Here is a 17,878-nt window from a genome sequence, read left to right as displayed (position 1 = left end):
CACAGCTGCCTAGAAAATAGCTCAACAAAATAGTAAAATGAGCATGGGTGCCCATCTCAGACTAAATGAATACCAGCACTCTGTAGATAATCTTAAGAGCAAACCATGACCCCAAAACATGCACACACACAAAATGCTGAGAACCACCATCAAGAGTACATTGGCAAGAGAAGCTGGAAAGGAAAACTATATTGTTAATCAAATTGCTCAAGTTAAACCCCAAACATCCTTCAGAAAGGTCTTGTAGGAAATGGCAAGTCTAAACTATAACATAGACAGTGCTAATCAGAATTTTTGCAGCTTTTAAAACTACGAGACTTGTAACAGAGACCCAAGAAAACAATCATACCACAGACCGAGAAGAATACAGAAAGGGCATCAATGATCTCACCTAGATGGGTAATGAAACATCTGCAAGACAACAACCAAGCTCAAATTACAACGAGGGCTTCTTACTTCAACCCTGAGCTACATATATTCTGTTCTATTGGAATGAATAGGAATCATCTTCTGTTGAGATGCTGGATTTCGGCATCATGACTACTTGGATTTAAATCTCAGAAGTGTGCTAGTTCTATATTTATTTATTTATTTATTTATTTATTTATTTATTTTATTTAACTTATATACCGCCCTATTCCCGTAGGACTCAGGGCGGTTTACAGGGCAATTAAAACCATACCATACAAAAGTTAAAAAAATTAAAACAGTTAATTAAAACAGTTAATTAAATTTAGAGCCCAAAATTTAAAAGTTAAAACATTAAAACCCAATTAAAACCCCTCAGTCTAGGCCTGACAGCTCAAAGAGCCAAGTTTTCAGGTCCCGGCGGAATGAGCGGAGGTCGGAGGCAGATCTAAGTTCCATCGGAAGTTGCTTCCAGAGGGCAGGCGCACCCACAGAAAAGGCCCTCTCTCTGGGAGTCACCCGCCCGCAATCCTTTACCGGCGGTACCCTAAGAAGGCCCTCCCTGTGGGAGCGCACAGGATGATGGGAAGTTGATGCCGGCAGAAGGTGTTCCCTCAGATAATCCGGACCCAAGCCATTTAGGGCTTTATAGGTCATCACCAGCACCTTGAATCTCACTCGGAAGGCAACCGGAAGCCAATGTAGCTCGCGGAGAAGAGGTGTTACACAGGAGAGTATCGGGGAACTCCCATCACAACTCGTGCAGCTGCATTCTGCACCAGTTGAAGCCTCTGAGTGGTCCTCAAGGCAGCCCCATGTAGATATAGAGATATGATTATCTTTATAAATATTTGGAAGGATAAATAGCAAGGCTGAACTTTATGACCTTCAGGTGTGATTTCAATATAGGCATTTTGTTTGGGGGACTTGTCATTTTTCCTTCTTCACCTTCAGACAGAAAGGCAGTGCAGAGATTGGTGAGGATGGCAGAAAAAATTATTTGGAGTTCATTCCCTTCCATCCAGGACAGAGCATATAACCGTTGCTTGAACAGGGTCCGCAAGCTTGTCTGGGACACTACTCACCCTCTTCACAACCTGTTTCCCTTGTTACCTTCTGGGAGGAGGCTTCATGGTATCTGAAGCAGAACATCCAGAATCAGTCACAGTCTTGTTCCATACAGTATTAACCTTGTGAACTCTAAAGCTTCCTCCTTCCATTATTTATTATTTATTTATTATTTATTAATTTAATTTATATACCGCCCTTCTCTCAAGAGACTCAGGGCGGTTAACAGGGCAATACATAAAAGCAGATACAAAAAATTAAAATTATTAAAACATGATTAAACAGTGCCCATAATAATACAAATTTAAAATTAAAATCATAGTAACAATCCCACCCCGTCCCATCAGGCCAGGCCCGCTTCGTTAAAGAGATGGGTTTTAAGGTCGCGCCGGAAGGAGCGGAGATCGGGCGCCATCCGGAGCTCTACCGAAAGATGGTTCCATAAATCCGGTGCACCCACAGAGAACACTCTCCCCCTGGGGGTCACCAGTCGACATTCTTTGACTGGCGGCACCCTGAGGAGGCCCTCTCTGTGGGAGCGTACTGGGCGGAGGGAAGTTGACGCCGGCTGCAGGTGCTCCCCAAGGTATTCTGGACCCATGCCATGGAGGGCTTTGTAGGTCATTACCAACACCTTGAATCTCACCCGGAAGACAACTGGTAACCAATGCAGCTCGCGGAGCAAAGGTGTAACACGGGAGTATCGGGAGACCCCCGATACAACTCTCGCGGCTGCATTCTGTACCAGTTGGAGCCTCCGAGTGGTCTTCAAGGGTAGCCCCATGTAGAGAGCGTTGCAGTAATCAAGACGAGAGGTCACGAGCGCATGAGTGACCGTGCGCAAGGCATCCCGGTCTAGATAGGGCCGCAACTGGCGCACCAGGCGAACCTGGGCGAACGCCCCCCTAGTTACAGCTACAATATGGTCTTCTAAAGAGAGCTGTGAATCTAGGAGGACTCCCAAGTTGCGAGCCCTATCTACAGGAGGTAATGACTCACCTCCCATAATGAGGGATGGGATATCCTGAATATCCCGAGATGCCGGTACGCACAGCCACTCCGTCTTGTCAGGGTTGAGACGAAGCCTGTTCCTCCCCATCCAGACATGGACCGCCTCCAGGCACCGGGACATCACGTCGAGGGCATCACTGGGGTGGTTTGGGGTCGAAATGAAAAGTTGGGTATCATCAGCATACTGATGGTACCCAACTCCAAAACCACGAATGATCTCACCCAGCGGTTTCATGTAGATGTTGAACAGAAGGGGCGAGTGGACCGACCCCTGAGGCACTCCACAAGCGAGAGGTCTCGCGGTCGACCTCTGCCCCCCTGTCAACACCGACTGCGAGCGTCCCAGGAGATAGGAGGAGAACCACTGAAGAACCGTGCCTCCCACTGCCAATGCCCTGAGACGCCGCAGCAAGATACCATGGTCGATGGTATCGAAAGCTGCTGAGAGGTCTAATAGGACTTGAACAGAGGAGTATCCTCTGTCCCGAGCCCTCCAGAGATCATTCACCAGCGCGACCAATGCCGTCTCCGTGCTGTACCCAGGCCTGAAGCCCGATTGGTACGGGTCTAGATAATCCGCTTCATCCAGGACCAGAGGGAGCTGGTGCGCCACCACACTCTCAACAACCTTCGCAAGGAAGCGAAGGTTGGAGACCGGACGAAAGTTATTCAAAACAGCCGGATCCAAGGCAGGCTTTTTGAGGAGAGGTCTCACCACCTCCTCTTTCAAGGCGGCGGGAAAACTACCCTCACTCAAAGAAGCAGCTAAAACCGCCTGGAACCAGCCTCGTGTCCCCTCCCGGGCTGCATAAACCAGCCAGGAAGGGCACGGGTCCAATAAACACGTGGTGGAGCTCAGCCTCCCCATGATCCTGTCCACTTCCTCCGGAGTCACAGGATCGAACTCCTCCCAGATGACATCGACAAGATCACTCGTGTCCTGATCGTCCGATACTGCCCAGTCGGAGTCCAAACCGGTCCGAATCCGAGCGATTTTGTCCGACAGATGTTGACTAAATTCCTCGGCACGCCCCTGCAAGGGATCCCCACTAACCTCCTGGTTAAGGAGGGAGCGGGTCACCCTAAACAGGGCGGCCGGGCGATTATCTGCGGACACGATGAGGGCAGCGAAGTAGTTAGATCTCGCTACCCTCATCGTAGCGAGATACGACCTAATATGGGTTCTTAGTCGCAATCGGTCGGATTCAGATCGGCTGGACCTCCAGACGCTCTCTAGGCCCCGTCTCCGACGCTTCATCTCCCGGAGCTCCGCAGAGAACCATGGAGCCCATTGGGATCTGCGCCGGGTCAGGGGCCGCAAGGGTACAACTCGGTCAAGTGCCTCCGTGGCCGTCCTTTCCCAGGCCTCCACTAAGGCATCCGCCGAGCTGTGAGCTGGGGAGGCAGGTGGGGCCCCCAGCGCTGCCTGAAACCTCTCAGGGTCCATTAAGCGCCTGGGGCGGAACCATCTACTTGGCTCAACAACCCCACGGTGGGGAGTGGCAAAACGGAAGACCAGCCGCAGGAGATGATGATCGGTCCATGACAGGGGCATAACAATTGGGGAGCCCCCACCAAGATCATCTTAACCACCGACCAGATAAGAAAACCAAGTCAAGGGTGTGGCCACCCTCATGGGTCGGTCCATGAATTACCTGCGTCAGGTCCATGGCCGTCATGGAAGCCATGAACTCCCGAGCTAACTCAGATGCTCCTCCCAGGGATGGTAGATTGAAGTCTCCCAAAACCATAAGTTTAGGAAACTCAATCACCAGCCCTGAGAGGATATCGAGAAGCTCGGGCAGGGCTGCTGCTACGCGACTAGGCGAAAGGTACGCGAGAAGCAAGCCCAACTGTGCCCTAGGACCAAACCTCAATAAGAGAGATTCACACCCGACTATCTGAGGAACGGTGGCCTCCTGCGGGCATAAGGTCTCCCTCATAACCACAGCCACTCCCCCAGTGATTAATATTTATGTGTTACTTACAGTATATGTAGTGGGATTCAGCCAGTTCGTACCACTTTGGTAAACCTGGTAGCTAATTTTTGTTGCCCAGGCCCAGAATGGACTTCCGGAAGCGGCATCCACACAGAGAACCGGTTGTTCACATATTTGAATCCCATCACTGATACATATGTTGTATATACTATGTTTAACTGTGTGTTATGTATGTGTACACTTTGAGAGCAAGCAACTAAATTTCATTTTTAATGTATGTCATTGTGCCCACAGTAAAAAAATGGCAATAAAGGTTATCTATCTATCTATCTATCTATCTATCTATCTATCTATCTATCTATCTATCTATCTATCTATCTATCTATCTATCCACCTACCTACTTACCTTCTTTGTCTTCAACTTCCAACAGAAGCTTCTATGGCTATCTCACTTTCTGTCAAAACATTGAACTATCTGTCTGTCTGTCTATCTATCTATCTATCTATCTATCTATCTATCTATCTATCTATCTATCTATCTATCTATCTATCTACCTACCTAACTACCTACCTTGTTTTCAACTTCCAACAAAAGCTTCTATGGCCATCTCACTTTCTGTCAAAACATGGAACTATCTGTCTGTCTGTCTACCTACCTACCTACCTTCCTTCCTTCTTTGTCTTCAACTTCCAACAAAAGCTTTTATGGCTATCTCACTTTCTGTCAAAACATGGAACCATCTTCCTTTGGCAACTCCAAGATGTTATCTTCATTTGCTATCTCTTTGCCAGTTTTCTCTATGATGCTATAGTAATAACTGACTTCAAATCTCTCTTATATTTTACACTTTACATTCTTGTGTTGTCTATGTTGCATATATTGCATACATATATTGTATATGCTGAATTTTGCAGTATATGCTCTGGGGATGGATTTTTCTTGGGGGGGGTGTTATTGTTTGTTTATTTTAATGCTCTATACTTCCCCAAGTAACAGTTTGAGTTGTGTGGCCTAATATCAATAAATAAATTAAAAGTCCATGCCAATGTTGTAAAGAAATTTTGCTAACCAGCTGTACTACTAGACTTTTGACTGGTTTCCAAGTTGTAGCAAAATGAAGATTGATAACTTTAACTTATAGGTTCTAAAGTTTTTAAGGCCATCTTATGTCACTTTCCTTATCAGATTTGACCTTAGACACAACCAAGATTCATTTCCTCAAGGAAAAAAAAACTCTTTAATTTGGTAAAATGGCTTTACCAAATCGCTATACCAAGGGTATGCAACCTTGACTCTTTTATGACTCATGGATTTCAACTCCCAGAATTCTTGAGCCCCTGGCTCAAGAAAAACACACATTATTTTTTCCCCATAATTACATAGTTCAGACTAAGAAAAGCCATGGTATTTCACTTGATATTTTTAGTATCTCATTTAAAAGTCTTCTGACTTCTGGAACAAAGTGATTGAAGAGCTGTTCCTGAAAAAAGTGTTGACACAGACCATATTGTTTGTGAATCCATGCGGGGCAGTTGATGCGTAATGCATTTTAACACTTCTGAATAATGTGACTTGCCAACAATGACTGACGTTAATCTATTCAAGGCAGTGGCATTTGCACAAAGTAACAATGGGATCCATTTCATGCCTATCTACATCCTGTTGGGTTTTTTTACATCTAAATGCCTGAATGTTCTTGAGAATCCAATGTTCGAACAAACCAGTCTCTTTTGCATTGTAAATTTTGACAGTTTGATACCTTCATCATTGATGAGTTTGTTTAAGCTTTTCCTGTAAGGGAGTATCTCTTCCATTGCTCCTCCATATTCAAAGGTTTGTTGACAAAAGTGTTCCTTAGTGATTGCACTCCATTTATAAAATTACCAAAGCCATCCATCATTGGTTTTAAAACTTATTTTCACATGGTCAATCTATTTTGTGTACTTTAACACCCTAAGGCTTAACATTTCAGCACTTTCACCAAATGATTCACCTGGCCCCATATTTTTTTTCCTTGCCACAATTTCAGCTTTTTATGTGATAGCATTTCTATCGTAGAGAAACTTAAGTTTTGTTAAGCTTAAGAAAAAACTGACATGGTTTGTCCCTTAACACCATACTCTCTTTATTCATATGTAATAGAAAGTCCTGATCTAATCTACTCTATTTGTTGCTTTACACTAAAATTTACTTTCTTTTTAACACACACACCCAATCTCTTGAAGCCATGGTTTGTTAAGTACTGTAATATATCCACACAAAACAATATAAACAATGCTAGAGGTAATCCTTGACTTACAACCATTTGTTTAGCGAGCATTGGAAGTTACAACAGCACTGAAAACAGTGACCTATTACCATTTTTCACATTTAATGACCATAGTAGTATTGCCATAGTTACAATAACCAGCATTCATTACTTCATATGATCTAGTGAAAGATAAATATTGTTTGGAGTTCAGCAACCTTCTGGTATGTTTTCCTTCTCCCAATTTTTCAGCCTAGCCTACAATCTTGGGCTTTCCCAAAATGTCCTATTCAAATAATAATCAGGTCTTACTCTGCTTAGTCCCCCCCCTTTTATTCCTATAATATTAAGCATCAGTGGATTTAAGACAAGTTTGCCTTCTAATACAATTAATGTTTGATGAAACAGAAGATAGATTGATCTCACTTATATTCTTTAAAAGCAGATCTGTTGTATCTGAATTTACTATTTGACAATTAGTTAAAGGCAAAATGTGGTCATGACATTTGTCAGGATTTAGCCTAAAGCTTCTGAACTATTGTAGTGATTGCCTTACATTAAAATATATTGTATAGGTATATAATATCAGTTGCACTACAATAGTTACATCTGAAATATACTGACAATCATGATATCAAGTGCAACTTTTATGGACTAATTACAGGTAGTTCTCAACTTACAACTGTTCTTCTAGTGACCATTTGAAGTTATTACGGTATTGAAAAAAGCGATTTATGACCATTTCCCACACTTATGACCATTGCAGCATCCCCATGGTCTTGTGATAAAAAATCAGACACTTGGCAACTGACTCATATTTATGACAATTGCAGGGTCATGTGATCCCCTTTTGCAACTTTCTGACAGTCAAAGTCAATGGGGAAACAAGATTCACTTAACAACTTTGTTACTAACACCTGCATTGATACACTTAACAACTGACAATAAAGGTCATAAGTGAGGCAAAACTCAATAAATATCTCGCTTAGCAACAGAATTTTTGGGCTTAATTGTGGACATAAGTTGAGGACTACCTGTACTTATACTGATTTGGAAACAAGCCCAATGAACTAAATTAGCTTTATTCCTCATGATGGAATTAAGAGGATTTCATCCCACCATAGGTATCCATACTTGGAAAATACTTTAACGTACTTATAATTTTATTTTTTTCTCCTTCACAGCCACCAGTGTCCATTCAATCTATTGTAGTCCAAGTCCAGTGTATTAATCGAAAAGTAGGAACTATTATCAACCATGAAGTTCGGATCGTGGTGAGGGATAGAAATGATAATTCTCCTAAATTCCAGCAAGAACAGTACTATGTCACAGTGAATGAGGTGAGGTTGTTTTTTTTTAAATTCATGTTATTATTGCTATTTGTTTTCATTTTTTCTAATATATTATAGCTTACAACATAATGTGTTTGCACACAGCAGCTTTATTTGCTTAAGTAACAAGCAGCACTTAAGGTTATTTATTCATTTCCATTCAATTTTGAAAAACTTGCTGCAAGCAGAATCCCCAAATTAAATAACAAGTAAATCCAAACCTACCCATCCAGAGCATGTTGCCGTAATTATATAAAATAGTACCACAAAAAAAGATTTCATCACAAAGAAATGTGATGAAATCTTGATTTAACAGACCATTTGGGAAGAAAGAGGTATCAGACACGAATATTGGTTAAGTCTGAATTTACATAATGGCATAACATACCATTTGCATCATTATTTGATTTACATGGCAATTTATGCCATTGCTTAACAAATGATGTAATTAAGCAAATGATGTAAATAGATATAAATTTAGATTTATAAGCAGCCCAAGATGGCATGGATTAATCTACAAAGAAAAACACCTTCTGACTGCAAACGTTATTGTTGGAACTACTTTTATCTGATACATCTTTAGAACAGGCAAAATTAATATATTTTCCAAAGCAAGAAATTATTGATCTCTATAAAATGTTAAATATATATATATATATATATATATATATATATATATATATATATATATATATATATATATATATATATATAAATTTTAGATTGCTAACAAAGAATTAAAGGGAGACTTTGTTAGCAATCTAAAATTTACACAAATATGAGCTGTCACTGTTGTGACTACTGCCTATGGATGGCCTTCGGTTAGGCCGAAACAGGAAATAAAGATTTGTCCCATGTTTGGGGCCTAGCAAGGTAATCTAAATAGTTAACAAGCATTTAACATTATAGATAGATAGATAGATAGATAGATAGATAGATAGATAGATAGATAGATAGATAGATAGATATAGATATAGATATAGATAGATATATAGATAGATAGATATAGATAGATATAGATATAGATATTTAAGGAAACGTAGAACATAAATGAGTGATTGGTGGCCATTAGATTTTGTAAAATGCAAATTATACAGTAAACATTAGGAAATATGTATGATATTCACACATAAACACAAATACACATATATACACATACAAACATATTCATACATAAAAGCTGCTAATTCCAAACCTATTTAAATATTTTATTCTGGTCCCTCTGATGAATTCTAGTTAAATCTTTTACTGTAAATTCAAATAATGTAGCCAAATTTTGTCATGTAATATATTAAGATGTACAATAAATTCTTACTTAATTAGCTAATCAATATCAATTTTATGTATCCAAGTGTTTTAAGGACTGGTCATTGAGAGCAATTAAGATTCAGATTCAGAGATAAGTGCCACCAAGTATGTCAATTCTCCAGACTGCATCCATAACCGTGGACTGTGGGGTGAACTCCACACTCATATTTTATCTCTTGCATCAAGATTGGCCAAATGGAGACCCATACACTGAGGTGTAACTATATTATCGTCTTTTCTGTTCCATTTTACAAAAGGACCGGTCTGTGAGTTCAGCTGGAATGCTTCTTCAGATAGTATGGTACAAGGTGAAAGCATGCATATCAAATTGAATTGGCCAAGAAGATCATATGGGAGATGTTATTAAAAAAATCTTGCAGTGATTGTTGTTCTTTCTAGGACTGTTATTACAGTTTCTGAATGAGTATTTCTTATTTATTTCTTATTTATTTATTAATTTAATTTATATACCGCCCTTCTCTCAAGAGACTCAGGGCGGTGAACAGGGCAATACATAAAAGTTAGATACAAAAATTAAAATTAAAATTATTAAAACATGATTAAACAATGCCCATAAATAATACAAATTTAAAATATACCAGTTTAGTACCACAATCACCATTAGCTGTGCAGGATCAGGCAACACTGTACTGGAAATTTATCACAGCATGGATTTGTGTGGTGGAGCCAGCTGTTGCCAGGAAAAGCTGCAGCTGCAAAGCCAGGTGCATTTGTCTGTATCAGGCATTGTGCCTGCCCCTTTAAAGAAAGGCAGTCCCATTAGAATTAGAGAGATACCCATTTCTGGACCCATTTCTGGACCCAATTCACAGGACTTTCACTTCTCAGGTGAGGCTAAAGTATATTGGATTCCCTTGCTCCCATTACAGCAGACATGTCAAACACAAGGCCCGGGGGCCAGATGCGGCCCGCGAAGTGGTTTCATGTGGCCCATGAAGCCATCCTGGAAACAGTGAGGGAATGGCCCCCACTGCCTTGGCCCTGGCCCGGAGACCCTCCTTCTGCCAGAGACCCTCAGATCTGTCCCCACTCCTGCCCGGGCCCCCATAGGCACCCTTGATGCGAACGATGTAGAGCTGGCCACACCCACCCAGTAGGCCATACGCACTCTAGCCACGCCCACCCAGTAGGCCACGCCCAGCCTGGCCATACCCACCCGGCCCCCTGAGGGCAACCGCAATGCTGATGCGGCCCTCAATGAAATTGAGTTTGACACCCCTGCATTACAGCATTCAAATAAATAATAATAATAAACCTTTATTGTCAAAGTACAACATGTGTACATTGTGATTAGCTGAGCCTCCCCCCCGTGCTCCCTCCCCCCAACACACAGTGACAACAAACCCTCCATCCTACCACACCATTTGAACCAACTACACCACACACCGGCCTCCCAAGTCAATTCTGCATAAGTTCACAGAGATTATATCCCGTTTAAAAGCCTAACAGCCCACGGATAAAAGCTGTTTTTCAGCCTGTTGGTGTGGCTGGCTATACTCCTATATCTCCTACCCGACGGTAGGAGAGTAAAGAAATACCGTCCAGGGTGTGAGTCATCCCTGAGAATTTTCCTCACTCTTCCAAGGCAGCAAGCCCTAGCGAGATCATCCAGTGGTGTCAGGGGACAGCCCACAATGTCTTGTGCTGTGCTCACCACCCTCTGTAATACTTTCCCATCCGCGGCTGTCAGACCAGCATACCAAACCACAATACCATACAAGAGGACGCTCTCTATAATAGACCGGTAAAAGAGGGTCATTAGCTGTTGTTCTACCCTGTTCTTCTGCAAGTCCCTAAGAAAGTGAAGCCTCTATTGGGCCTTTCTAGCCACCTGGGTTGTGTTAACTTTCCAGGTCAGATCTTCACAGAGGTAGAGTCCCAGAAATTTAAAGGAGGAAACTCTCTCCACACAGAGAGAATATTGATTCAATTCCACCATCATACCTAACTGGTGAAAGGCAGAAAAAGAGCTGAATGTCATCAGCATACTGGTGGCACTGAATCCCAATTCCCAGGGATTTCACCCAGAAGCTTTACATAGACATTAAAGAACTGTATTTAAAAGCTCTATCTTTAAGCTGAAGAACACTTACATCCAGGAAGATAAAAAGCCTCGTGGCAAAAAGTTGCACACAACCTTTAAAAGAGAAAAGAGCCAAAGCATGAGACAACTAGATGTGTGTTATGGTAGCTCTGCCTGCCAGTTGATAGTAAGCTGATTTTTCTTCCTAGCTTTTATTGCCAAATCTCATAAGAACCAGGAAGTCTCAGGTGTTAGGAAATACAACTCTTCTAATCTTGCAATACGGACGTGATGGCTCAGTGGGTTAGGACGCTGAGCTTGTCGATCAGATGGTCGGCAGTTTGGCGGGTCGAATCCCGAGTGCCGTGTAAGAGAGTGACCGCCTGTTACTCGTCCCAGCTTCTGCCAACCTAGCAGTTCGAAAGCACGTAAAAATGCAAGTAGAAAAATAGGGACCACTATGGTGGGAAGGTAACAGCGTTCTGTGCGCCTTTGGAGTCTAGTCATGCCAGCCACATGACCACGGAGACGTCCTCGGACAAGCGCTGGCTCTTCGGCTTTGAAACGGAGATGAGCACCGGCCCCTAGAGTTGGAAACAACTAGCACGCATGTGCGGGGGAACCTTTACCTTTAATGTCTCATTTATGCAATATTTCAGCAAACTATTTAGCTGTAGTTGGAAGTAAGCTAGTCAGATATTTGAGCCAAAAAAAATGCAATCAATCATTTTCAGGAAATGTCCAGTTTTTAATCATTTTTACTTGATATTTAACAATTTCTGTTGTTATTAGGTCTTCAATTTGATTTTTACTAAATTCATCTTGAATTCATCTTTTATCCATCCAGCACTTTTATTATAGTATGTACACATTTCTCATAAATCTTCCCAACACTGGGTTGTTTCCTTTTTGTTTAGTTTTCTATTTTCTGAAATTCAATTGCCATTTAGTTTGAAAGAATCACCTCTGGTCTGAATGAAGTAACTGATTTTGCTTATATTGGATGATTCATGCCTCAATTCTCCCAGATATCGCTGTCATTTGTTGCTCTTAGATTTCCAAAATTTCTTCAGTTTTTCTGGTGTGAGGCCAATATTATTTTTATTAGGCTTGTCCTGATCCTTACATTTTTTTTAATTTTTGTTCTTTTGTGTTTTTTAAATTATTTGCATCTGATATTAATTTCTTTACCGTGGCCTCTAGTATGCTCTTCTACTTTGGAAATGAATATGATTTTGCTTTTGCTTTTGCTTTTGCTTTTCTTTTCTTTTCTTTTCTTTTCTTTTCTTTTCTTTTCTTTTCTTTTCTTTTCTTTTCTTTAAATACCCAGTTCTTCTGTAACCCCTACTGCTGCTCTGTAAGCAAGCTGTTCACTCTGTTCAGTAGGTGCTATTTGTATTATATACACAACAATGTGGAATCACTGCTGGTGGGTTTTTAGCTGGAATGAAGGCATTGGCATTCACAGTGAGTTCTTCCCAAGAAACTAGGATGTTATAATGTATTGGTATAATATATGTGTGGATCCAAGCTGTGGGGCCTTTTCTATTATTCATTGCTTTAATTACAAAAAAATAACAATCACAGGAGTGGTGGGTGACTTAAATCAAACTTGATGGGTGTTTTTAGCCAGGGTATAATTATTGTAAAGATAAACAATTGGATAGAAGGTGTCTGAATTGTTTTCCATATTGGGAGATTGTCTAATTTTCAAAAACGCATACAATATTGTTGTTCCTGTTCTTTTGTTGTTGTTGCAAAATACACAGCTCGATACATGGCAAATACATGAATCCGTTTTTGAAGTGGTCTTGGCAGTGGTTTCCAGAACTTATTTCCAGGATTCTTTTGCATCAGTTCTGGGCTGTCTGATACCATACACATACTAACCATTGCTCAATCCTATTTCAGAACCCAAATAAAGATGATAGGGAATACTAACATTAGACACTATTATAAGTGATTTATATTTAAGTGCTAATTATCCTTTGTAGGCGTGTTTAATGTTTAATATCTTCTTGCAACCTGTAATCTTCAAAGTAAAAATAAATTCAGGGCCCTGAGAAGTGGTTGAACAGAAGTTTGAAGACGTTCATTCTAGTTGTCTACCTAGAATTTTTTATTTATTTTTATTTTAATTCCATTTATATCCCGCCCTTCTCCGAAGACTCAGGGCGGCTTTACAAACTTAGCAGTAGCCTTCATTCTATGTATATGCCTGCTTATTAGGGCTTTCACACACACTCCCAAGCGGCATTATTACAAAGTCAGCTTATTGCCCCCAACAATCTGGGTCCTCATTTTACCTACCTCGGAAGGATGGAAGGCTAAGTCAACCTTGAGCCTGGTGGGTGTTGTGATTCAGGGTCAGCCTGTGGGTTCGGCAGTTGGGTCGGATGACTCAGAGGAGGAGGGGGGTGTTGAAGAGCTTGCTGAGGGGGTTGAAGATCTTGCTGATGAGAGCCCTCAGCCAGGCCCCTCCCACCTGGTCACGACGGAGACCCAGCTGTGTGAGCCTGACAGCGTGGATGAAGATGTCCCACAGCTGGCCCTATTCAAGGACGCCCGATGCAGGAGGCAGTCAATCAGGAGTAAACAGAGGAAGGCAATGGGGCACCTCGGAAGGAGGCAGAGAGAAGCCGTTTGTAAATGGGTTGTCCCTGCTTTTTCTGCAGGGCTGGTAGCAGGTTGGTACAGAACAGTGGGATGCAAACCTGCACTAATTGCAGGCAGCTGGTGTTACTTAAGGAGGCATCAGCCCACTGCTCCACCAAGGCTCTTGGATTGGTGGATTTCCACTGATTGTTAGAATTTAGCTGAAAGATTAGGATTAGCTTTAACAAACCACAAGTTGGACAGACTTGTGATACATGAAAAAGTGCCTATTTTTTCCCCTTTAAAAATGATTTCATTGACTCTCCATTGTTTCTTTTTTTAAAATGTTTTATTGGTTTTTAAAAATTACAGTCTTTAGTGCTTAGTAAACAACGTGTTGTCTGGGTTCACATATTTAACATTAACTTCTTCAATATAAATCTGTTCAGTACTGCACAATCCAGTATTTTTTCCCTGATCCTCCTTTATTCCCCATATTTTTTTTCATTTTCCCCTCATTACACAGTTACAATTCTTGCTACTATTGATTTATACGAAGTTATATATAAACATCCTTGCCATAGTTTACTAATATTGTACAAATAACAATAGTATCCATTCATAAATCAATATCCTGTTTTTCATGCTGTTTTAAAAGTTTGATTCCCCATCGATATTTGAAATATTGTTTTGGATAGGTAAGAAGAATGTCAGTCTTACTTTAACAAACATAATATTGTTAAATAGATATTGAGCCAGAAAATAATCAGGTCTTAATGACAATAACTCAGACCACATGAATTGGACTTATGACCACATGATTCCCTTAAGGATCACTATAAAAACAGTTTAAAAATTGGATCCACTCGTGTGACTGCCTCAACTTATGACTATAATGACTTACAATCAAAATGTTGGTCCCTATTGTGGTTATAAGTCAAGGACACTCTGTACCGACCTATTATGAAACGCTACATAATTTGGCCTCAAGGTTATTCATGGGTATTTTCTCTGCCCTACCCCACGCAACCCCCCCCCTTTTTTTGCATAACTGGATACAGATATTATGGATTCTTTCATCCTGGAAAGTTGTCGTTGGGGTGCAGGTGTATGAGTACAGCAGCCCAGAATGGGACTTTTGGATTCACCTGTTCCTTGGAGATGATCACTAAATATATGGTCTTCAACAAGTTTTTGAGCTGGATCATAATCTATGGTTATGGAATTGTCTTGCATTGTTAAAAGTTGAATTTTGAGCATGGTGTTTGACTTGATTTGACTTTATGTTTACTTTCTGTCCTCTACTTAGTACAAACATACTGTTATTCCTATGAAATGCTTAGAGTTTGGCAAATAGCTGATGAATTAATTTTATAGAGTTTGAGAGAAAGAAAAAAGGAAATAAGGTTTCATCGTTGAGGCTCCTGACATTAGCAGGATGACAATCTGTAAAACAATTATGCGTTACACCTCTACTGAAGTCTCCCAAATGAAAAAGGGTAAGAATTTCTTTCTCATGCTTAATACATAACACCTTCTAACATTTTTATTGGCCTTCATTACAGAAAACCGCTTTAGTACTGACAAGTCGTGGTCTGTAGTTTTTATTTATTTTCTTGGTTCATTCAAAAGTAACTACAAATTATTTTCTATGATGCTGCAGATTAACTAAAAACTAGAAGATGCCTCTCCAAATTTTATTATTATTTGTTACCCTAAAGACCGGTCAGTTCAATTAGTTGATAAGAACTTGGCTATATTTCCTTATCCTTCTCTTAGTGGCTAATTTGCTTTGATATGGAATTATGCAAATAGAGGTGGGAGCCCAGGAGATATCAGGAATTATTTTGAGGTTAGTTGGGATATTGAGAGGGGATTGCAACAGGCATTTAATCTACTGTATATGTTCGATTTTTTTCTTTTCTCATCTAAGTTGCTTTCTGCTAAAGTGGATGACTTAACAGATGGATAGTTGGGAACTCACAGAGACCCTTACTTCAATAAAACTATCATTCATTTATACATTGTGTATACTTAATATGATGTGTCAGTGGGTTGGCTGAAATGCAATAATAGCTCCATACACTTATCATTAATTACTTGTTAAAGTTAATACACTGCTTAATGTTGGATTTCAAATTGGATGAGAGTTTAAGGAATATATTTTAAAAAACACTCAAATGATCTATAACAGTCCTTTTCTTATTTATTTACTTATTTTAAAGTATTCAGAAAGGACAAAACTCTAGGGTATTTATAGTTTGTGTGTGTGCGTGTCCGCGTGTGCCCAATATTCTCTTCCATTCAAAGGGAAACTTAGTTTGCAATATATTGTACAATATTTTATTAGTAAAAAAAGTTGTGCTATTTTGTGTATTTATTTTTATCCACCTTTTATTATTTTAATAAATGCCTCTAGGAGGCAAACACCTTCCTCCTCCTATATACTCCATAAGCCTGTTGGGAAGAGAGGGGGGGAGAGAGAGAGAAGAGGAGAGAGAGAGAGAGAGAGAGAGAGAGAGAGAGAGAGAGAGAGAGAGAGAGAGAGAGAGAGAGAGAGAGAGAGAGAGAGAGGGAGGTTGCAGGTTGGCAAAGGAGTAGATTAAGGTTGTATACTCTCCTCTTATTTATTCAGACTACGTGCTGAATATATGTAAAAGGGGTCTGAACTGGAAGAGGTTTTAAAACTGGAGGAAGAAACATAGCTTCTATTGAGTTTCTGAATAGCCCTGGGTTTCTATATATGCAAAGTCTTCTTTCAGTACAGTAGTGACTTTTGCATATGCCTCTTAACAATAACTTTTCTAGATATTTGCATCACTGGATATGACAGTTACTTTCCGAAGCATAAATACGTGATTTTTGCACATTAAAACTATTTGTTTCAGATAATGAAGTTTGGAAGCGTTAGAAGGCCTTCTGCTAGGTATATCCACAGATAGGCAATGCTGATGGAAAAGATGTTTCTATATTCCTAATGCCTTGCCTTGTGGCTCTGTATCAGTTCCCTTTCCACAGTTGTGTTTTTTTTTTTTCCCTTTTCCTATGTATCAGGTAAAAGAGCTCCATCTGCAGAAATATGCTTCTGGGCAAAAGTTGTATTTGCTAAATAAGGCATTTTTTGAAAATCTGCACACAGGACGTTTTCTGAATAATGGAAAGTAAAACTAGACATACATAGAGCAAACAAATAACTAAAGGTACACTTTCAACTTAGGCAGTTTCTGTTGAGACAATAAGTTGATGAAGTTCGGGGCAACTACAGCATCAGTTTTCTTTCTACTGAATGAAATATTTTCTGAATACATTTATATTTTCCCACCCAGAAACATGGCAACCATTTTGCAATACCATCAGTTCCAAAAAGCACTAATGCATACACACATATACAGAGAGAGAGAGATTTTGTCCAATCTCCAATCTTCCCTTTCTAGGGAAGGTGGTGGAGAGAGTGGTCACCTGGCAGCTTCAGAGAATCTGGCATGAGGCAGATTATCTAGACCACTTTCGGTCAGGGTTCAGACTAGAGTTTGGGACTGAGATGGCATTGCCCGCATTCATGGGTGAGCTCTGATGGGAGCAGGATGGAGATAATGAATCCATCCTAGTTCTTCTTACTCTCTCAGTGGCATTCCATACCATCATGGTATCCTTTTGGCCTGGCTTTGGAGATTGAGCAGCACTGTATTGTGTTTGGGATAAGATATCAATACTCTGATGACACCAACCTTATATCCACCACTCTACCTCAGACCGTTTGAGTAATGTTGTGGATGTCCTATCCCAGTGTCTGGAGGCTGTTGGGGAGAACTCTAGCAAGACAGAATGGCTGTGGGTATTTGGGCCTGCTGGAGCTCAGATTCTTCCATCTTTAGTTCAGGATGGGTTTGTACTATCCAAGACAGACCCATGCACGATCTGGGT

At 40.6% G+C, this 17,878-nt stretch overlaps 1 protein-coding gene across 1 annotated transcript in view; it reads left to right on the top strand.

Moving 5' to 3' along the window:
- PCDH15 (protocadherin related 15) overlaps positions 1–17,878 on the top strand; it is a gene marked incomplete at its 5' end in the record, with an annotated part of 427,034 nt that overhangs the window by 79,923 nt on the left and 329,233 nt on the right. The window contains one exon of the mRNA XM_083364768.1: positions 7,861–8,016. Coding sequence (XP_083220894.1) covers positions 7,861–8,016 — 156 coding nt within the window. The remainder of the gene's footprint in view (positions 1–7,860; positions 8,017–17,878) is intronic.

The sequence above is a fragment of the Vipera ursinii genome (genome assembly GCF_947247035.1).
Source record: "Vipera ursinii genome assembly, chromosome: 5".
NCBI classification, from domain to species: Eukaryota; Metazoa; Chordata; class Lepidosauria; order Squamata; family Viperidae; genus Vipera; species Vipera ursinii.
Note: the sequence above shows the minus strand (reverse complement) of the source record. Positions and strands in the feature narration are given on the sequence as shown.